This window comes from Solea senegalensis, linkage group LG7, assembly GCF_019176455.1.
Source record: "Solea senegalensis isolate Sse05_10M linkage group LG7, IFAPA_SoseM_1, whole genome shotgun sequence".
Classification (NCBI taxonomy): domain Eukaryota; kingdom Metazoa; phylum Chordata; class Actinopteri; order Pleuronectiformes; family Soleidae; genus Solea; species Solea senegalensis.
Genome location: NC_058027.1, coordinates 714545 through 737987, shown reverse-complemented (window position 1 = coordinate 737987; position 23443 = coordinate 714545). Strand labels below are relative to the sequence as shown.

The 23443-nt window shown below is 42.9% G+C and overlaps 2 protein-coding genes across 3 annotated transcripts; both read right to left on the bottom strand.

The window, feature by feature from the left end:
- Nucleotides 1-18: 18 nt before the first annotated feature.
- On the bottom strand, nt 19-15524 carry wdhd1 (WD repeat and HMG-box DNA binding protein 1). The gene is made up of 26 exons (XM_044030390.1): nt 15461-15524; nt 15150-15236; nt 14480-14591; nt 14231-14382; nt 13063-13174; nt 10475-10525; nt 9970-10065; nt 9662-9754; nt 9123-9229; nt 8495-8684; nt 8120-8333; nt 7855-8042; nt 7335-7519; nt 7000-7241; nt 6190-6327; nt 5961-6117; nt 5690-5804; nt 5197-5328; nt 4912-5123; nt 4659-4819; nt 4474-4530; nt 4241-4272; nt 2928-3092; nt 2710-2852; nt 2455-2593; nt 19-319 (listed from the first exon to the last, which is right to left on the bottom strand). Exons 2-26 carry the CDS (start codon nt 15224-15226, stop codon nt 125-127), a joined length of 3465 nt encoding a protein of 1154 aa, XP_043886325.1. The 5' UTR covers nt 15227-15236; nt 15461-15524; the 3' UTR covers nt 19-124.
- Nucleotides 15525-18152: 2628 nt separating this feature from the next.
- socs4 (suppressor of cytokine signaling 4) lies at nt 18153-20580 on the bottom strand. 2 transcript variants are annotated; one of them, XM_044029822.1, is made up of 2 exons: nt 20259-20580; nt 18153-19827 (listed from the first exon to the last, which is right to left on the bottom strand). In XM_044029822.1, exon 2 carries the CDS (start codon nt 19764-19766, stop codon nt 18573-18575), a length of 1194 nt encoding a protein of 397 aa, XP_043885757.1. In that variant the 5' UTR covers nt 19767-19827; nt 20259-20580; the 3' UTR covers nt 18153-18572. The 2 variants fall into 2 exon arrangements, with proteins under 2 accessions (XP_043885757.1, XP_043885758.1); XM_044029823.1 differs by having other exon boundaries at nt 18153-19786.
- Nucleotides 20581-23443: the final 2863 nt, after the last annotated feature.

Genomic DNA, 23443 nt, shown 5'->3' with positions numbered 1-23443 from the left:
AACACAGTAAAACGTGAATAAAGTCTGAATATGAACATTTACATTTATTCAGAGGTTAAAACAGCAAATACGCATCATTATTACTGATCATTCAGGGAACAGAGATTTAACACATGTTTAGATGTTACTTTTTGTTAAATGCAAACGCTGAAAGCTTGGAGGAAGGATCTAAAGACTTTTTCTTCTTGGCACTATTTTCATCTGCTTCTGTCGCTCCATTTTCATGGTCCACACCATCTTCTCCTTCTCCTGTTGCTCTTTTCCTCTTCTTCAGATCTGCTGCTTCACCTGTCAGACCTTTAGCTCTTTCCGTCCATGACTGAAGCAAAAAGCAGATGAAATGCACAGGTTTTATTCTCCTGTTATCCTCCGACATGAAGATGACTAAACTCATGCATGTACACTCAAGCGTGCCGTCTGAAATTGCATCCTGTCATGTGTAATCACTACAGACACAACCAGCCCCCCACCCCAGACCCCCACACACACACAGCTGAGACAAAAGGAACGCTTTCCTGGGCGTAATGGAACTGGAATGACACACACACACACACACACACACACACACACACACACACACACACACACACACACACACACACACACACACACACACACACACACACACACACACACACACACACACACACACACACACACACACACACACACACACACACACACACACACACACACACACACACACACACACACACACACACACACACACAGGCTGGTAGATGGCTCAGGCAGTGACGTCTCACTATTCTGTTCATTTTATTCTATTTAGACAGAACAGTGTAATTAGGAGGGAGTGAGACACACACAGACAGACAGACAGACAGACAGACAGACAGACAGACAGACAGACAGACTTTGATAAATACACTTCTGCTGGAGTCTTTTTAAAAACCTAGTGAAATGCAGCAGAGTGCGTTTGATGCAGCGAACATTTAGTGACGACTGTGTGGTGACTGAACACGACCTCCCTCCTCGTTTATTATCTAAGCATCGAAGCACCCTCACTGTGACAGGGTTAGCGTTAGCCCTAACCCTCTGATAATGACTCAGTAAGATAGCAGTCTGTCATTTTGATGTCGACTGTTAATTTAGGTTCATTTACTGAACAGAAAATGTGACATTTTTTAAATAACATAATATACATTTGTAGTCGTGCATTTACATTAACCAAAATCTTTTTAAATCCAAAGAAATGTGTATTTTTGTATCAAAGGAAAGTGTAACTGTGTGAAGTTCGATTGTTCAGTGTCGTCACAAACACGGGACACAAACTCTACTGTGCGAGGACATGTTGTGTTTGTCCTCCGGTTCAAAGGTCACAGCTAAAGTGAGACGTCTCGTCCTCCTCTGCTGAGACTGATGCAGAGAGTACACAGCAAACTTCAAATGAACAAATGAGCACTCACTGTAGTAATAATGTGAGTTTTTAAAATGATGAATTATGATTATTATGATTAACGTTGATTAATCATTATTACTATGACAATGTTACTGTAAATATAAATGGTTCCATATGTTTAGAGCACAAACCCTGGACATGAACCTTTCAGATATTGTTGTTTTTTAATATCCACACTGATTTAAGTCTTAACTCTGCTCTTTGCTGTGACCCCGCCTCCTGCCCTGTGACCCCGCCTCAGTCTCAATTCTTTGTATGTGAGGTTTAGTTTGACTCTGTGTGTCATAATGTTGGCGTTTGTTTCGTCAGTCAGAGACAAACATTCTGTTCAATCATCCTCACATCAAAGGCTTTTTTTGGTTTATGAAAAATATGAATGAATGAATAAATCAATCAATCAATCAATCAATCACTAACACAAATCCCATTATTCCACTTACTGTCACTCACACAGGATTATCATAAGATCAATGCTTTGTGGCAAAACACTCGACCAGGTTCCCAGGCAACAGCCGTCCCTCCCCCACATCCTCCCCCACATCCTCCCCCTCCTCTGTTCTCCTCCCCACTGAGCATGTTGATGTATGCAGGCTCAGCTACACAAACCCACAGAATGACGTCTGTCTGCACTCAGGTGGATGAAAGGATGAGGTTTGTCATTACGGACACGACCGCCCTCGTTCATTCACCCAGTGAACAGTGGACACCGTTAGTGAGAGGAGACACTGAGGAGTGTCCTCAGTGTCTCTGAGAGGAGAGAGTCTTTATAAGAGGAGCTGCTGGAGACGATGAGCACAGTGAGGCTCTGCAGCACATAATCACTCGTGTCTCCCATAATTGACGCGTTTCACAGGTCAGTTTGCACTTCAGGGCAAAGTCGACCACGGCAGGAAGAACAGCTCACTTTAAAGAAAAGAAACCTTTTTGAAACATTGTGGTTTCATTGAGTTAATAAAAAAACTATTTGTGAGAACATATTAATATAATATTATGTGTTACTTTTTGTAAGTTTGAAACCTCTCAGTGTTTCATACCAGTCGCTCGTCCGCCGACAGCGTCCTGAAGCGTCCCATGGCCTCTTTGATGACGTCAGTCTCCGCCTCCATGTCTGGATGATCGGCTAAAATACTCTTCCTGTTGTCGTCCAGCCACAGCTGGAATCCTGTCTTTGGTCTGCAGAGGAACACACACACACACACACGCTCACACTCTCACAGAAACCATCCAAATACTTGGATTCCCAGGGGAACACGTGTAACGACCTATAACAAAACCATTCCATATGATACCTCTTGTTTTCTGTGTTGTCAGCTGATGAGGCTGGAGGCGGAGCTTCTTGCTGCTTCTGTTGCTGTGCAGTGGGTTCAGAGCTGTCGCGAGTTTTCTTACTGGTTGTTTTTGAGCCGGTCATCTGCAGCAGAGTGGACTGAGCCTGAGAAACGACACAGAACATCACTGGAGACTTGCTTTTAATTGAGCGCCAGTGGAAGAGCGGCGAGTACGACACCTTTGACTTGGGTCTGGGGGCCAGGGGTTTGAGGACAGGCCCTTTGTTAGCTTTCCCTGCAGATCCAGCGTGTGGCGCCGCCTTCCTGCTGGAAGTCATGTTGTCCAGAATGTTAGTGACTCGAGTTTGTCCAGGTGGAGCCGAGGGTTTCCCTGATCCAAGGACCTGATGAACACATTAATGATGTGATGATCAGTGACAGTGACGAACACATTAATGATGTGATGATCAGTGACAGTGATGAACACATTAATGATGTGATGATCAGTGACAGTGATGAACACATTAATGATGTGATGATCAGTGACAGTGATGAACACATTAATGATGATGATCAGTGATGATGACATGATGATGTGACGATCACTGACAGTGATGAACACATTAATGATGTGATGATCAGTGACGAACACATTAAAGATGTGATGATCAGTGATGAACACATTAATGATGTGATGATCAGTGACAGTGATGAACATTAATGATGTGATGATCAGTGACAGTGATGAACACATTAATGATGTGGATGATCGTGAACACATTAATGATGTGATGATCAGTGACAGTGATGAACACATTAATGATGTGATGATCAGTGATAGTGATGAACACATTAATGATGTGATGATCAGTGACAGTGATGAACCCATTAATGATGATGACACATGATGTGATGATCAGTGACAGTGATGAACATGATTAATTAACGATGTGACGATCACTGACAGTGATGAACATATTAATGATGTGACGATCACTGACAGTGATGAACACATTAATGATGTGATGATCACTGACAGTGATGAACACATTAATGATGTGATGATCAGTGACAGTGATGAACACAATGATGTGATGATCAGTGACAGTGATGAACCCATTAATGATGCGATGAACACATTAACGATGTGACGATCACTGACAGTGATGAACACATTAATGATGTGACGATCACTGAGAGTGATGAGCACATTAATGATGTGATGATCAGTGACAGTGGTCTGTGAAGAGATGAAACCATTCATTCTAAATTCATCCTCAACTATTTTCATAACTGATTCATTGGGTTGAGTGTTGTTGACTTTCATCTGTTGTATTTGCACCATTTAACAAACAAGTAAACAACTCATTTTTGTTTGTGGACAAAATCAAACATGTGAGTTTACTAAAAATCAGCCATGAACAGACTTTACTACACAAACAGGACACTTTAATGTTCTTTTGTAAAAGGAAACTAAAGACCTGCATTTAAACAAAGTTACTGTTGTAACAGTAATAATAATAATAATAATAATAATAGTAATAATTCTTACCTTGAAAGGATTTGCACGTCCAGCTTTATTAACTGGAAAACAAACAAGAATATATTTAAAGAATGCACTGCTTTCTAACTAACGTTAACTAACGTTAACTAACGTTAACTAGCCACAGTGCTGTAGATGAGTTTATTCTGCTCTACCTACTTTCCATTAATGTTGGAATACATTGATGTTGTTATTTAAAAAGATTTCCCTGGTTATAAAGTTATAAACCTTCAGTCACTCACTTGGTGTCAGAGACGGCGTCACAGATGAAACTGATTCTTTTGCAAAAGGATTGAAACCTAAACGACGAGAGACATAAACCACATGAGACATGTTGGACAGTATCAGTGACATCAGTGTGTATTCATTATGGATTTAAGACAAACTGTGCAACAGGACGTCAACTGTCCACAGAGGTGGAACTGACGTTTTCTGTTTCCTGTTGGCTCTTCTGTCTCCATTTCCTGTTGGTCCCCTTCCTCACAGAGCTCTCCTCCTCGCTCCTGCTCCTGCTCCTCCTCCTCCTCCTCCTCCTGCTCCCCCCGTGTGGGGCTGTGATGTCCTGCAGCCGCCTCACTCTGGTCATAGCTGTCAAACACACAGAAGAAGAGAAGAGGACCTCACACACTCAGAACATAACTTTGCTTCACAGCATGTCAGGTCGGCATGATTAGTATTACCCAGAGTTCCTTCTGATGCTCGAGGATTCTGGTTCCTCAGGTTCCTCTTCCTGGATCTGGTTTGCTTTCTCCAACACAATCTCACTGAGCCGCTGGGCGAGCGCCATGCGTCTGGATCGAGAAGCGTATCTGATGGCCAGAGTCGCCGCGTTGTGAGTCATCATCTCTGCCAGCTCCACACAGCGGAACTCCCTCTCTAACTTACAGGACAACTGCAAGACACGATCATGGATCAGTGAGGAGACAAGGACATTCAGCAGAGGACATCACCGTCCACACACTCACTGCAAACATCTTCATCAGCAGCTCCTGTTGTTCCTTCAGGGATTTACTCTGTCCGTCCTCGTCTGTCTCGTAGCCACTGGACGACAGGAAGCTGTAGTGGTTGTGGAAGAGGACGGAACGCCAGAACTGCTCCTGGAGGAGGACACAGGAGGACAGTGGAGGACAGAAGAAGACAGGCTGACTGTCCATCACAAACCTGCTGCTCTGTCTTTATGAAACTAAAGCAGCTCGAGTTGTTGGCTTTCACTTATTATGGCAGGTGAATTAACAGCGTTTGAAAAAGTGTCTCAATACTGTTGAACTGAAGAGACCTTTGTCCCAGTGTGTACCCATAATCCTTTGCACTTGGAGTTCAGTGAGCACAGATGTTAAAGAGAGATTCTTGAACTGATTACAAGGTCTGATCTTTGTCCTTTTGTTTATTGACAATGAAAAAGTCCCATGACTCAGTTATTATAACAAACCCAAATCTAATGTGGCTAACGTCAGTTACCTCCATCTGTCCCTTCTCTGTGGACGTCTGACACAGCGGCAGTTTGAAGGGCAGGACAGCCACGGCAGGGCGGGGCAGGGTGGGCGGATACTTGGAGCCTTTACATGGAATACACCTGACGGAACATCAGCGACACAGGTGATCTCAGGGATTTGAAGACGCGCGCGCGTGTGCGTGCGTGCGTGTGTGTGTGCGTGTGTGTGTGTGTGTGTGTGTGTGTGAGCATTAGCCTGATGTTTTGGAAACAGACTTGAAAGTGAGCACGACTGACCTGAGCTGCTGCGGGTTCTCATGCACTCCGACCACCCAGTAATGATCGGATCTGCTCTTGCAGGTGTCTCTGGTGTTACACACAGGCGTCCATGTGTTTCCCAGGGAGCGATTCAGCATCCGCACGATCCCATCAGAGTCCACGAAACACGGAGTCCCTGAGAACACACCGGTCAGTCAGGCAGGCTGTCGTGGTCAAGCGTGTGAACACAAACAGGAGCGACACTGACCCTCAGCACTGAATCCCAGCCAGGACAGGTAGGATCTGTGTGTGAGAGGAAGTGGTTCACCGCTGATCACCTGACGCCTTCTTCCACCCAACTGCAGCAGCTGGACACCAAGAGCTTGTTCTCCATCAAAACCTGTGGCTGTGAAATCAGACGCATGAATGACACTGACGAGCGATTCTTTGTTACGTGACACAAGCTTTTATATTTATACACAAAGTCACTCGCTTTCTTTCTATGGAACATAAACGTCTGCTATATTCTGACAGTGCCATTCCATACAAGTTTATAAGTATATAAAGTCTTTTAGATCGTTATGTTGTGGCAGTGTGGGGTCAAAGGTCATCTTCACCTTCATCTACAGCCACTGTTCTCTGTATGTTCGTATGAAATCAATACAGAGGTGAAGGTTGCACGAAATTCAAGATCACTAGAGTTACAAAGTAACAAACTGCACAGAGGTGAGCGCCACCTTCCTGCACAGATGTGAAACAGCAGAGGGGATGTTTGCTGGGAGAGGGTACTTATTATTGTTATTGTTATAAGAATTATTATTAATAATAACAACAATAATATATATAATAGTATAATATCGTTATTATTATTAATATTATCAATAATAATAATGATCATGATAATAATAATAATCTGGTTTATAATAATAAATAACAAAATAATAAAACTTTACAACAAAAACATGGAGGAGATGATGGAAAAAAAGTTCAAATGTGTGTTGTAAAAGTGTGAGAGTATCACACAGTTGTCCCCCGACACTCCCACCATTACAGGTCACTGTGTGTGTGTGTGTGTAACCTCGATGGTAGACGATGAGCAGCTGCTCTCCATGTGCGCTCATACAGACAACAGGTCCCGGAAGGCTGAAGATTTCTCTCTGAAGGCCACCGATGGAGAAGAGTCTGAGGATCAGCGAGCTGGTGGCGACCGCCGCCCAACTCTGACCCAGACAAACGGCCTTTGCCTCCTCGCCTTTGGGCAAATCTACCATCCACTCCTTATTGGTGTCCCATGATGAGAAGTGGAGGCACTGCAGCTTACTGGTGGGTGAGAAGCCAGTTCAAAGCTCAGATAACATCACCAACACACACACTCGCAGCAGGAGGGAGGGAGGGAGGGAGGAGGAGAGTTACCTGGCCAGTTCATCTGTGCTGGAGCAGGCCAGCAGCACGGCCTCCTGGGAAAGATCCGCCATGCTGTGACTCAGAGAGTTGGTGAGGTGCATGGCGTGATGCACAGCTGTGTCGTGAAACTCCACGTCGATGGCGTTGTCCTGCTCGTCGTTATAACCTCGCACGATTCCCACCGAGTTCCACATCTGAAGCACAATGTTACCGTTATGATAGAGTGAGACTTTAAACTCAGGGTTTGATTTACATGAATGACTGAAAACAGCCTTGACAGATGGGGATGATTTCATATTTAAAACAATCTCACTTTATTTTCTCTGCATCGATTTATTTATGTTTTATTTTCTTCAACAGTAACAGATAAAGTGCATTTATTATTAGTGTATTCTTCTTATTCTTCTTTGGAGCCTTGAAATACAGAAGAGAAAATCACCGAAGAACAGCAATTCAAATAAAAATGTACTTTTACCTACAGATTAGCAACTACAAGTAAAATCCTTTTGGGAGGGGGATTTAGTGGTACCATGAAGCGGTGTGTGAGGTGTGCAGGGGTGGATCCTGACTGGAAAGCCTTCTGAGGAGGCGTTGGCATGGGTCCATCGTAGACTGGACGCAGAGGCAGCACTGGTGCAGATACAGGGACGATCGCACCGCTCGCATCTTCATCATCGTCACCAAATTTACCCGGACCGAGCTTCAGCGAGCCAGTGTCTGAACAAAGACGAAGGTTTTTATGGACAGGAAACACAAGCGTTCAAAGTCGAGCGGCTGCCGGATCTTTGACTCACCCAGCGAGTTCTCGTCGTCCAGTATCGCTCCTCTGTTCCTCACACGGCCGGTAGCAGGCATGAGGAAATCATCGTCGTCGTCATCTTCGTCCCCAGCGACGTGTTTTTTAAGTGGAGAGTTGGTGTCGCTGAGGCCTTCATCCATGAGTCTATCATCGTCATCGTCATCAAACAGATCGTCATATTCTTTAGCTGGTTTTTTTGCAGCTGTCGGCTACAGGTGCAGAGACAGAGTTGATGTTGATGTCAACGGTAGAAAATCACAATAGCAATTAGAATAGTAATCACAATTACAACAGTAATTACAATAGTCTATATAAGTGGCTGAAAAAGAAACACACTTCCTTCCTTTAGTTGATGTTTGAGCTGCATTACCTTGGGAGCGCTGGTGCTGGTGCTGGTGCTAGTGCTGGTACTGGTACTGGTACTGGTACTGGTACTGGAGCTAGAGAGGCTGAGTCCGTCCAGCAGACCCAGGCAGCCCATTGTGTCCGAGTAGACGATCTGACTCCCCGACGGATTCCAGGCCAAACTGCACACAGTGAATCCTTTCTCGTGCTTCTGTCTGCAGCACAGACAAAAACATCCTGAATAACCACTGTTATTCTGAAATGGTACAACAATAACAATAATAATAATAACAATAATAACAATAATAATAATTATATGATAATTCAGTTCCCCGTATATTATATATACACATATATCCATATACAGTATATACACATATACAAAAAATAACAGAGCTGGTGGTGCCTGAAACTTGTGGTATTTAGTCTTGTCTGTAGTGACATTAATATAATAATAATATTTGCCCACGAATGAGATGTAGATATATATTTACTTAACTGAGCAAAACAAATAAATGTAAATATGTTGCACAGAAGAAGCTGCAGCTTATTTAGCCGACTGATATTAAACAATGAAGATAAAACACTTTCTGTCAATCTGTCCAAACCAGTATCATCGTGCTGATAACATGATGATGATGAAATCTACGCACCTTTCCACACACAGCTGACTGTTCACGTCCCACAGGGTCAGTAAACCCCCCACACAGCCCGCTGCCAGGAACTGACCACACGGAGACCAGGCCACCACGTTGACGGGCTGAGGACACGGACGCAGAAGTCATTTTAAAATGAAGCAAACAGGAGAATCAGTAACGTGATGGAATTTAGAATCACTAAAGTAGTAAAGTTTCCTGTGAGGGTGATATAATAATAGAATATAACATAAAACCAAGCTTATAGATACTACAATGTAACGACTTACTCATGAAAAAGCCTAAGAAGGTGTAAATATCAACACTGGACCACTGTTTCAAAGTTGTACGAACAAAAGAACATAAATGTTGAAATGTATGAATAGTTTTGCGTAGAAATCAGCAGATTAGTCTCATGTGCTGTGACGCACATGATGCACATTATCATTATTATTATTATTATTATTATTATTATTATTATTATTATCATTATTAGTAAGAACAGAGGCAGCAAGTTGACAGCCATCAACATTTGACTGAAGAAGTCTGGAACTTACCTGTGTGAGCAGATCGTCAGACAGAGTGATCACATGATCCCAGGAGCCTCGCTCATACAGAACAACCTTTGTTTCAACAGGGACTGCCAGGAACTACACACACACACACACACACACACACACACAGTGTGTTTTAAGTACATTCATTTATTTTATTTTCTACCAAACAAATTATAACAGTTGTAAACTTCGATCAATCATGGATCGAGTTTGTAGTGAGGAAGTGGGAGGCGGCCGTCTAAAGAAAGATCTCATGTTCTCCCAATCAAACGCAAGCAAAGAGCGAGCGATAGAGTGACATCACTGACCTTTGCCCTCCTGGGCTGCCATGCCAGTCGACACAGAGAGTTTGCACCACTGACATCGTTGGTCTTCTGTAGCAGTGGCCAGCTGATCACCTGAGTCTGTGTAAGACCAATGAATGAATGAATGAATGAATGAATGAATGAATGAATGACATGCTGCCTATTTCAAGTTACAACTGGTGCAGTAGAACAATATTAAAATATCAAAGCAAAGTCATTTTATTTCATGTAGAAAAACAAATAAAAAATGTTTAATTTATAAATTAAACTCAAGATGTAAGCATTAGATACAAATATACTGAATGTGTGTTCTTGTTTCTTCTTTTTAAAGAAATGGCTGAAAAAAAGCAATATTGGCTTAAAAAAATCGGCAGCACGTTTGGGACATCGGCTAAGGCTGATGTAAAAAAAAAAAATCGGAAACGCCATAAAAAATCCATATCGGTCGATCACTACTCCAGACCACATTCAACACCAGAACTCAAGAAAAGACAGACGTTTGACAAACCTGCTCCTCAATGTTCCACACCACCACAGAACCATCACAGCTGGACGACGCCTGAGAGAAGAGCAGTTTGTCATGAGTGACATGATGCGGCGCTCACATGATTACATCATAATGTGTGACTTTAAATGTCAACCTGTAATTCATTTATCAAAGATTTTGTCCTGGACAGTGAAAAAAAAAAAACAGAAACAAATTAATTAATTAATTAAACAATTAATTTGCCATCTACACAACTGTCTGCTCAGCGGAACAGCTCACAAATGGTATATGACCGTCAGGTCATGCTTAGTTTACGCAAATTCAGTCTTTCTGACTACGTACATTTAGAGACACGGATCACATTACAAAGCCTTGGTCTGCTACACCAGTCGGACCCAGCGGCCTACAAAGCAGCGGAGTCTCCCACCAGCACAGTCCGCCCACGGAGGCACCGGTGGAAACAGAAGCGCGGTTGTCGCGCCGGACAGCCGGACAGCTAAGCTAAAAGCCGAGGGGGTGGAATTTGCATCTACACTAATAACAGCTGGTGTAACAACGCTACCCTGGTCTCCAGCCATTGCTCTGTGGACATCGAGTTTGTGAGACCCTTCTACCTGCCCAGGGAATTCACCACCGTCACCATTGTTGCTGTGTATATTCCACCCAGCACTAAGTACCCTCTACAGTGCCATCAGTGACATGCAAACCACACACCCGGGGGGGCATTTTCGTTGTTGCTGGGGACTTTAACCAGGCCAACATGAAGACTGTCCTTCCAAAATTCCATCAGCATGTGGGTTTTGCTACCAGAGCGAAAAAACCCACTGGACTTAGTGTACACCAACATCAAGAAGGCCTTGAGAGCAGCCCCCTGCCCCCACCTCGGCTCCTCAGACCATCTCTCCGTTATGCTAATTCCAGCATATCAGCCCCTGCTCACCTGAGAAAAGCCTGCTGTGAAGAAGGTGAGAGTGTGGCCTGAAGGATCTATGTCTGCACTGCAGGACTGTTTTGAATGCACTGACTGGGACATGTCCAGAGAGGCTGCAACAGACAGTCAACATACAGATGTGGAGGAGTATGCTGCATCTGTGAGCGGCTCCATTCAGTGGTGCATGGAGGAGGTCACAGTAGGGGTGGGCGGTATACCGGTGTCATAGTCAGCACTGGTGTGACATTGCGCCATGATATGGATTTTGCAATACCGTCAATACCGTGATAAATCAATTGAGCACCAATAATCTCCTAATTCTATATAATAATGCATTACATTTTATATCTGTATAAATAAATATCTGTCCTTATATACTGTATATCTTCGTAAAAGGGGAGTGGCCATTAAATTAGCGTAACGAGCACTTGGGTAATCAATAAAGAAACAACTGCTCAAACATCGCCAAGAAAGGTCGGGCCAATAATATCTGAAAAAAGATGAGTGCAGTGTTGGAACCAGAGGGAGAGACCGAGGCTGCTGCAGATGCCTCCAGACCGCCTTCTTCCCCGAAGACCACACCGGAGCAATAACTGCGTTAGGCCTGAAGGATGCACTTTCTGACTGGTGCTTGGATGAAGCGCGTCTGATGTGCATGACAACTGACAGCGGTGCAAACACGGTGCGCGCTCTGGAAATTAACAAATATACGAGACTCACATGTTTTGGACACAGACTGCACAACGCTATTGTTAAGTTACACTATGTAAACCTAACATTTCATATTCAGAAAAGTGCTTTTCTGTTTGTATTAAAAAAAGAAAACAAAAACTAATTTAAGGCCACCACATTAGTATTGTATTGTTCGTTGTTAGCATTGTATAGCCGTGATTCCTCTGGGGACCGGATCAGAAAGGAAAAAAACATACAAATATCAGATTAGAATATTATTAAAAAAGATGTACTCCTCCCAAAACCTACCAAAAAAAGTAATACCGTGATATTATACCGTCACCGTTCAAAAGATGAAAAATATCGTGATATTAATTTTAGGTCATATCGCCCACCCCTAGGTCACAGTAGAAAAGACAATAGTCACACGGGCCAACCAGAAACCTTGGATGACTAAGGAGGTGCGCAACAAGACTGAGGGAGCGTAATGCTGCCTTCAAACCCGGTGAAGCGGAGGCATCCGCCCACAGCAAGGGCCAATCTGAACCGGGCCATCAAGGCAGCTAAACACGCCCACAGCCAGAAGGTCCAAGGTTTCTTCCACGACAACTGTGGCAGGGCATCAAGACCGTCACAGACTACAAAGCCACACCCCCACCCTGCCGAGATGACATCAGCTCCCTCAATGAGCTACACAATAATCTACCTCAATTCAATGCTATATGTTGGTTTTTTTATCTGCTTGCCAAGCAACGTAATTTCGTTGGCACTTTTCTGTGCAATGACAATAAAAGGAAGTCGAAGTCTAATCTAAACAATAAGTTCAGCTACAAGAACTCATGATGATTCATGTTGAACCCACCTTTGATCATTCCAGAAGCTGAATGACTGTAACAACGCTCCTTCATTACTTAGAAGTGTTGACTCAAGAGTCAGGTTGATTAAGCTGCAGCAGAACTTTTACCTGCATCAGTTCAAATCAGCACAGATAGGAACATAAACTCACCAGGAAGTCATCTTTGGGGTCAAAGGTGACACTGAGGACAGGTGCCTCGTGACCCCGGAGTGTTTTTTGTTGGCTGCTGTCCGACACCTCCACCACCTTAACCAGGAAATCACTGAGGAAAAGACAGGAAGTGAATAAATCCATTTGAACACAGGATGGAAGGAAAGGTCGCGTCACTATGAAGCAACACTCGTGCAAATCATCAAATCAATGAACAAGAAAAGCTAAATAGTCAAATGTCACATTGGTCTCACCAACATCCGACGCTTGAATTTTCAGTCAATTTCACAACAGAAATGATCCGTGTGTAAAGAGTAAAGATCAATGTGGAGCCGTGCTCGAGCTCTGATTGTTGTCAGAAACTGTTTGAGGGAAATCAATTCTTTCAGCAAAGAAACGTTTACTTCCAATCACGACTAATCACGAACCCAGACGACGTCTGTGTGTGCGCAGCAACAACAACAACAACAACAACAACAACCTCAAACTAACAACATCACAGTGCACAACAAAGACATGTTACACACCACAGCGTCGCGACAGATGCAAAGTGGACACGTGTGCTTGGATGAAGTCAACGTGATATTTCACAGAATCATTTCAAGTCCGTCAACGCTACTACACACCACAGAACATCTACAAACATGTAGTGATGTCGGTAAAGGACACGTCGTTTGACATGTCGGTGTCAAGAGCAAGAAAAGGACTTATTCTTGCTCCAAGGTCGTTTCTGCGTCCTCTCTCTTCTATTGACCCTGAAGTTTCACAACAAACACGTTTGCCTCAGTTCTCATGAGCCAGGCACAAAGGTACAGAGATATTTCCTCAACAGAGAACGATTGAACCATAAAGGGCTTCACACATGTTTACATCAAAGTGATTTGATTCAATTAGGACCAAAGAATGGGTGGAGTCAGCGATGATGAGCTGGTGATTGGTTCAGGAGCTTATGATTTGCATGTTTGCTCATCTGAATATTTTCAACCTGCTCAACTTAGTACCAGTAACAGAAACAACCCTCATCAGAGTTACATTCAGATGAACACAAAGACAAGAAAAATGGAAGATTGGCTTTCGGTCGATCAGTGAAGCTTACAGCGTGGTTCTGTATGGAACCATTAGTGTTTGATGGACTCTGCTGTGTTCACTCGTGTGTTTGTGCATGTACCTGGATCCAGCGGCCACTCTGGAGCCACTGCAGTTGAAGGTGACGTGTGTGGCGTTGGTGGTAAACCGGGTCAGGATGCCATCTGGGTCACCATCAGGAAACGTGTGGATCTGCACCGTGTTGTTGGAGCTCGCCGTCACCAGCTTGTTGTTCTGTGGAGGGAAGAACGCGCGTCTCAGGGATCGTGAGCCAGGTGCAGCACAGACCACATCACATCACATCACATCAAACTCACGGCAGGTGACCGACCTTCAGAGCCAGAGAGTAAGCCTTATCACCCACAGTGATGAACTTTGGCTCGTCGTCGTCCAGACTCTCCCATATCCGAACATCTCCATCACTTCCACAGGTGACAATGAACCTGAAGAACAAGCGTTAATGGATTATTAACCCTAACCCACTACTTGGTAATCGATTCATCGAGAAAATAATCGACAGATGAATCGATGATGACAATAATCGTTAGTTGCAGCTCGAGCGTGAACATTGTAACCATCCTGACGGGAGGTTTCACTGAAGAAGACCACTTGAGACTTCACAGCAAACTGAATAGGACTCAATGTACATTATTGGGACACTGCTTATGGATCATGTGCCGTCATGAGTTCACCACCATAACATCCTAGTGATGTATCTTGTTTATCTTGTATCAAGTTATCCCAAGATGAAGCAAGAATCTCAAAAAGGTATATTTTTACAACTAACACGTCAATATGAATCGTAATGACTTGGATTATATTTGACTCTATTTTTATTATTTATGATTATTGCACATGTACAACACAGATTATGACACTGACTTTATTTCTTCATTTGAATAAACATATTTTATCAGCACAGAAACTGATACTTTTACTTTGTGCACATTTAGATAAATAGTGGTTCATGTTAATAACATTGACCTGGTGTTCTCACTTACTTTCCGTGGTCATCAAAGCAAACCTCAGTGTGTCCTTCACAGTGAGCGAAGCGGAGCGGCTTCCTCTCACAAGGCATTTTCACTAACCTGCACACAGAGAGACACACACCGAGAGACACACAGTGATAGAGAGAGACACACAGAAAACAAGGAGTGAACACTGTGTGTGCGTGTTAGCGTTAGCTATCACACACACACACACACACACACAAAGAGCAGCAGCAGCAGCAGCGGGCTGATGATTTAAAGAGCATTTTTACAGCGACTTGAGTCCAAAGTGAAGAAAATATGTTTGTGCAGCAGAAACTTACAACTTTCTTATCTTCAGCTCCTCGCGCGCGACGCCTTCTCCTCAATCTCCCGCGCTGCGTTGAAAACAAGGAAGTGACGCGTCACATCTCCCGCCACTTACGTCATGACGTCCCGTGTGTGCGTGGACCTCTGGAAGTATTTTTTGTCATTTATATAATAAATAATGATATAAAAGTAATTAAATGTCATGAGATCAATGTTCAGTTTCTTTGTTTAAATATGTTTAGATTCTTTGTTTAAATATGTTTAGTTTCTTTGTTTAAATATGTTTAGATTCTTTGTTTAAATATGTTTAGTTTCTTTGTTTAAATATGTTTAGATTCTTTGTTTAAATATGTTTAGATTCTTTGTTTAAATATGTTTAGTTTCTTTGTTTAAATATGTTTAGTTTCTTTGTTTAAATATGTTTAGTTTCTTTGTTTAAATATGTTTAAATATGTTTAGTTTCTTTGTTTAAATATGTTTAGTTTCTTTGTTTAAATATGTTTAGTTTCTTTGTTTAAATATGTTTAGTTTCTTTGTTTAAATATGTTTAGTTTCTTTGTTTAAATATGTTTAGTTTCTTTGTTTAAATATGTTTAGTTTCTTTTTTTAAATATGTTTAGTTTCTTTGTTTAAATATGTTTAGTTTCTTTGTTTAAATATGTTTAGTTTCTTTGTTTAAATATGTTTAGTTTCTTTGTTTAAATATGTTTAGTTTCTTTGTTTAAATATGTTTAGATTATTTGTTTAAATATGTTTAGTTTCTTTGTTTAAATATGTTTAGTTTCTTTGTTTAAATATGTTTAGCTTCTTTGTTTAAATATGTTTAGCTTTGTTGTTTAAATATGTTTAGCTTCTTTGTTTAAATATGTTTAGCTTCTTTGTTTAAATATGTTTAGTTTCTTTATGAGGAACTCATGGTCATGTGACCATTATGGAGCAGCTCAGGCCAACACACATATTATTTTATTATTATTGTTATTGTAAGTTTAGATATCTGATGTAATATTCATTGCATAAAATGTTAGAATATAATGACTGATTAACATATTTGACAATTTGAATTTAATTTAATTTAAAAGGTAATTAGACTTAAGTCAGCACATTGTAATTGATGTAAAATAATCAATTATTGTCTCATTAAAGGTTGAACATCAACAGTCTTATAAATGAGAAGCATTTGCAGATCATACACAAGAATCACAACTGTTTTAATGTTTTAATGGAAGTTGTTCAATATGTTAAAATTGGATTTATTATTTATATTTATTCCAGCACACTCTGCTCAGACAAACCCACAGAAACAAAGGTTTGTTTGTCATTTCATTAGTTGGTCATGTGACCAGCGATTCATAATATTACTGCAGAGAGGTCCATCCTCTTGGCTCTGATAGGCTGTAACCATCTGGCCTGTTTGAGCAGCATCTCAGATCTCAGGGGAGGATTTGATTAATGCGACAGGAAGTACTCACATCACTGAACTCTACTCCTTTACAAGAATCACTGAGTATCACAGTATTGATGTGTACCACAGGCCTGAAGCCTGATCTGTGTATTTGGAGTTACACATGGATGCGTCAAGCAGTCCTGGAACAAATATTTCACTTCTTCAGTTTGATTATGGGATGTAACATGAAATGGGTGTAAATATAGATATTGGTTTTGAGCTGCAGAAAAATGATCATACAAGATAACATCAATATTTCATGAATGTGGCTCAGCAAAATCAGAAAATCAATCACTGTGGCTCCTGACTGACTTTTAACACGGAGGCTCACAGAGACACAGAGACACAGATGGAGGTTCATTATGACTGCACTTCTGTGAAAGTGGCGCCATCTAAAGTGTATACTGTAGTCAGGGAAGATTAGCATGAGAACAGAACTGCACATGAACTGAAACATGATGAAGTAAGACAGAACTTTGTGGTACCTGGACTCTGCCAGAGGAAACATGACTGGACGTGACTGACACTTGAAAACCTTTGAATTCCTCTCCAGTTATTTTCGTGTCCTTATCTCTCATTTGTTCTGCAGAAGTGTTGACATTTCCACGTGTCCTTTCCAGAGCGAGCGACAGATTGTTTTCATTTGATTCTTCAAAAGCATGAACTGGTCCGACTGTGACACGGCCAACAGCTGAAGCACGAGCAGGAGTGCACCGGTGATTGACAGAGGCGGCGTAAGCGGCCTGTATTGTTGTGTGTGTGTCAGTGGTGAATACAATATGCTTTGACTGAGCATCAGTGCAAGTCTAACAGTTTGTGAAGTTAAAATGCCATTTTATGATGGACATGAGACATGAGGACGATGTGAAAGACAGACCAGTGAAGCAGTGGAACTTCAATCCCCTGATCTGTGCCGTTGTGCTACCACCTTGTGGCTACAGAGAAGAAGACAATCTGATTGAATAACGTTGAGTCTCCCTTATTAGAACGTGACATTTGTGTTTGTCAAAAGCAGAATGAGGCGACATCGTCATAGTGATGTTGAATTATCTACACAAGTCTCCTGTGGTTTGAATGTTGAAATCAGTTCCTCATCTCAATGGTCAACAGGGGAAACCAATAACTGGAAAAGATGTGAAGATATATGGTCATTCCTGCACCACCTTACCTTATAAAAAGAATGCTGAGGATGTCAATGGATGCTCTAACAGTGACAGATTGGTTGTGTGTGTACAATAAACCCAAAGCAAAATCACGACTGGTAGTAGTTCCTTTAGTGCTTTAGTGGCTGTTAGAGTTTCCAGATGTTCATACAAGAAAGAGACTTAAAGAGTCAATATTCCTAAAAAAAACATTGTCTCTGTGTTTTTCTTCATCCCTGCGCCTTCCAAAGGTTTTTATTTGCTTCATTAATGTGTCGCTGTCCACTGATTGACCTCAGCTCCAGTATGAGTCAAGATGGCCATGTGCATGTAGTCCTGCAAAGAAGGTGGGTGATTGTGCAAGATCAAGATACTTGAGACAGACACACATCTGAACATTCTTAATCTTAGACACCTAAAGGTTTTGCACCATCAAGCTTTCTGAAATTCACAAACAACAATATTCTTGCATCTTGGCCAAAAGATCTTGCATTGGCTCCTCCTCTTTTTTCTGCCATTGTTCGGTGACGAGTGTGTCCATCACACAGTGCAGGCCCCCTCACACCTGATGTGGTACAGTCTGATGTATTCCCTGAGCTGTGGCGGTAGGGGCAGGTTGTTTATGCCCTGGTAGGTGCTGCTGCTGCAGATCACAACCCTGCACAGATGCTGCAGGGAGAAAGGAAAGGTCCTGAGCAGTGGCCGGGAGAGCAGGGGCTCAAAGAAGAGGCAGGTGGCCGGGTTGCTATAGTGTCTCAGTAGTCCTGTCACACTAGGATCCTGGTACATACACGGGTCACGCACATCAAAGCTGAAGCGCTTTCCATTTTGCTCAATGCGCGCGTGCAGGGAACGGCTGTAGCGACGAAAACTGACCGAGAAGAGGAACTCATCTTGGGCAGAGTCTCGGAGCAGAAAGGTGCCCTCTGGCTGGCCCTCCAGGAGCTCCTCTGCCTCAAAGCGGTTCAACACACCCCAGTAACAGGGGCTGTTGTTGATCTGGAGGAGATCCGGGACCAGGACGTAGTCAGTGTTGCTACAGCTCCCCTCTGCCCCCCCATGTGGAGAAGAAGGGTCCCAGTCCTCCAGACTGGTGCTTCCAGTCTGCCCAGGGGAGCAGCAGAGGTCCTCCCATGAGAGTGGTGTTTGTGGAGGGGAGGTAGAGGAGGACGACACGGGGGGTTTGAGGGGAGCTTCCATGTCCTTGAGGGAACTCGGGTGAGTTGCGTGGTTTTTGATGAGGTGCCAGCAACGGGCCAGTTCAGATTTAGGTGAGAATGGACACTTGTCCTGCATGAGCTCTGAGACATGGATCTTGCGTTTGGACCAGAAGAGAACAGAGAAGGGTCTTGAGGAGCCGGGTGGATGATGATGATGATGATGATGATGATGAGAACGCAGAGGCAAACACTGGCCGACAGCATCCTGAAATTTCTGCCGTAGAGAGCGGCGGGTTAAGGCCTTGCGACACACCACATCAAACTCTGCAGATGTCAGCGCGTCTCCCAGAGCGCTGCAGCTGCACTTTCTCTCTCTGCGCCGCCTCGTACAGGATGTGGACCGGACACCCAGCTCCTCCGCCTCCGCCTCCGCCTCCGACCCTCCGGGACTCAGCCCGCCGCTCCAAGAGCTGCGGGAACGCTTCTTCCCCCGCCAAATAGAACTGTCTGCACTCCAGCTGCGGAGGCCACTTTTGGGACGTGTGCCTGAGGCTCGTGGCTTCTTCTCGGACATGGCGGCGTCCTCTTCTCACTCTGAACAATCGAAGGATGACAGGATTATAGCAGCATCTCTCCTGTCAGTAACACAGTTAAACAACATGAAGTTCTGCATTAGGACAAGAGACAACATCGTCCTCCTCACGTTTGATTAAAGGAACAAAATATCATGTCATGTTTGGATGTTTGCTCAACTCATTTCTTTTGGGAAGAACTTCTTTGCAACATCTTTGGATGTGAAGGCTCCATTTGAGATCATCAATGATTATTTATTCTTATTTCATATTAATGTATAGATGACAACAAGACTGCACTCTAGACTTGTGGGCTAATGGGAAACGCTATTTTTATTTCTGTTTATCTCCATCACATTCTGACTCCAGAAAAACCACAACGCAAGACTCATTTATCAAACACATCAGTTGTAGTTAAGTGATATTTTGAGAGACCAGAATGTAAACAGCAGCAGGTTCAACGTCACAGAAGATGAACAAATAAATGATCTTACCTTCAGTCATGTTGTGTGTGAGTGAGTGAGTGAGTGCAGCAGACACAAGACTCCTCTGCTTCCTTTACAATTATCACGCCAAATCCCCGAGGGCAGCAGCTTCCTCTCCACCAGAGCCTGAGCAAATGAAGGGAGGAGGAGTGGAGTCCAGCAAGGCGGGGTCTCATGCTAGTAGCAGTGAGACTTCCTCTTTCTGTCGCACTCTCTCTCTGTCTGTGTCTCTCACATCTTCTTCACACAAATGTCATATCCTAAAAAAAGAGGAAAGAAGAGAAGAGCCTGAGAGTGGATTATTTCTGCATGTTACATTACATTACATGTCATTAAGTAGACACTTTTATCCAAAGTGACTTACAAAAAGTGCATTTCAACATTTGGGTACAAAGTAAGCCAAACTATGACGTGCTAGTCATAAGTGTGATGTATAAGCGAGTTTGTTTGTTTTTTTGTTGGAAGAAATGTGTTTTTAGTCGGCGGCAGAAGATGTGGAGGCTTTCCGCTGTCCGGATGTCGATGGGGAGTTTGTTCCACCATTTGGGAGCGAGGACAGTGAACAGACTTGAGTTCTGCGAATGCCTCTGCGATCCTCTCAGTGAGGGGGCAGCGAGCCGGTTTGCAGATGCACAGCGGAGCATGTTTATTTGACTTGTTTTAATTGCATTAGTGGCTAAATCTAAAACTTTATTCATCTCCTTGGGGAAATTATTTCTCTGCATTTGACCCATCCTAGAATTAGGAGCAGTGGGCTGCCACACTGAGTAGCACCCGGGGACCAATGGGAGTGAGTACCTTGCTCAGGGATACCCCAGCCCTTTTGACCTGGTGGGGACTTGAACCGGGTTAGGGTTACCGGCGACCCTCCGGTTACAAGCCAAGTTCCCTTTCCACTTGGCCACAGGTTACCCTAAGACATCTTAACTTAAGGCATCAAAGCATTAAAGCACATTTAAATGTGTCTAAGTCTGTCAGTGGAGAATTCTGAACATGTCTCTGCATCTCTGACTCCACTTGATGAAGAACTGAGTCCAGTAAAGAAATGTGAATGACCTTTGACCCTCTCAGTGAAAACTTCCACAAAGAGCTGCTGAGACCAGGGCAGATTCAGACCAGGGCAGATTCAGACCAGGGCAGATTCAGACCAGGGCAGATTCAGACCAGGGCAGCAGCTCTGGAGACATTTTGGGAAGATCTAACTAAATAACCTATTATATGACCCTAACCCTATAATTGTGTGTGTGTGTGTGTGTGTGTGGATAGTCATCAATAAACTAAATAACCTATTATATGACCCTAACCCTACAACTGTCCAAACTAAACTGTCCAAAAACTGTCTAAACTAAACTGTCCAAACTAAACTGTCTAAGCTAAACTGTCCAAACTAAACTGTCCAAGCTAAACTGTCCAAAACTGTCCAAACTAAACTGTCCAATCTAAACAAAAACTGTCCAAACTGTCCAAGCTAAACTGTCCAAACTAAACTGTCCAAACTAAACTGTCCAATCTAAACAGTCTAAACTAAACTGTCCAAACTAAACTGTCCAAGCTAAACTGTCCAAACTAAACTGTCCAAACTAAACTGTCCAAGCTAAACTGTCCAAACTAAACTGTCCTATCTAAACAGTCTAAACTAAACTGTCCAAGCTAAACTGTCCAAACTAAAGTGTCCAACTGTCCAAACTTGGTCTCAAAGGATTTGACCAAAAAAATGAAGTGAAAATAAATCAGCTCCGACTTGGTGATAAATATTTGGTTATGATGTCACTTCCTTCTTTAATAAACGTTGTGCTGATAAACAATGAGTCACACACACACACACACACACACACACACACTGATGACTGCACTGAACTCTTATAGTTAGTCACTAAGGTGAAAGAGTTTTGATTGAAATGTTTGTATGTTGGTGAAATCCAGCCCATAAACCTGCTGCAGGACCAGGACCAGGACCAGGAGCTCGTATCAGTCCACATTACAGAGGCATCGATCCCCGGAGCAGCCATCACAAGCATTGATGAATAATTGATGCAGCTCTGTTTTTATACGGAAGCTGTTTCATATCGTCGTTGTGTTACAGAGGCTCGTACAGTACTTGAACACGTATTTATCAAAGTGTAAGATATTGGGGATTCTATGATTGATTGTCTTCTATAACTTCCTTTTTTAAATGAATTTAGAGTCTGCGGAGTTTTCTGGTTTTAGAGCTGTGAAAATCAAGTCATGCATTCCTGCTGAGCTGGTGAAAGGTGATCCTTCTGTGAGGAGTTTAAATGTGACACAAAATTTAAAGTTTAAATGTTGTGTGTGTGAATTAGTGCGATGGTAAATTGAATGAACACAGAGTCGGTGGCTCCACTGGTCTCAGTTGTTTCCGTTGATCGTCTTCTCCTCTCTCTCTGTCGAGATTTCAGATTTTCCATCTGAAATCAGTTTTTTAAGAAGATATTTTTAATCTTCATGTATTAATATTTCTCTTATAAATGATCTGATTTGTTTGGATCACTGTCTTTTGTAAAGTCCTCCTTTGATGTCTTTGAAGTGTGTCTCTGTAAGCTGCTGTGGACATGTGAGCCTCGCTATCATCTTTCCTCTGGGGACATTTATTTCTGCCTGCAGCCGCTCTGCTTCCCGCAACCAAGGTGCATCCAGAGAGGCTTCTAATCTGCCCCATATTAGAAGGAAGGAGTGTAACCTAAGCCCTGCTGGTCACTGGACTCACACACACACACACACACACACACACACACACGGATACTGTTCTGCAAAGTGCTTCCCCTACTTCTGTGTATATATTTGCCTTCCTGTAGAGACAGAGAGGGAACGTGTGTGTGTGTGATTTGGGGGTGTGGCTGCTTGTTTGTGTGGTGTCTCCTGTGAACCACATGAACAATCACATCAACTAATACATCCCATAAATAAATACCCATATTCATATGAATTCTGGCCAGCTCACAGTGGTCAGTCTGACCAAATGTCTGATGTTTATTAGAGGATGAGCAGCAGGTGCTGTTGTGTTTTAACATGATGTCATATCCTGTATCCTCCATGCACATGAATACAAAGTGACAAAGTGAACTTTGGACAATCCCAGACAACATGTCCGTCCGTCGCTTAGCAGCTCATTGTCCGGCTTACATCCTGCCTGTCTGCTGACCCCTAATGTATGGAGGATCGTCGAAGAGACATTT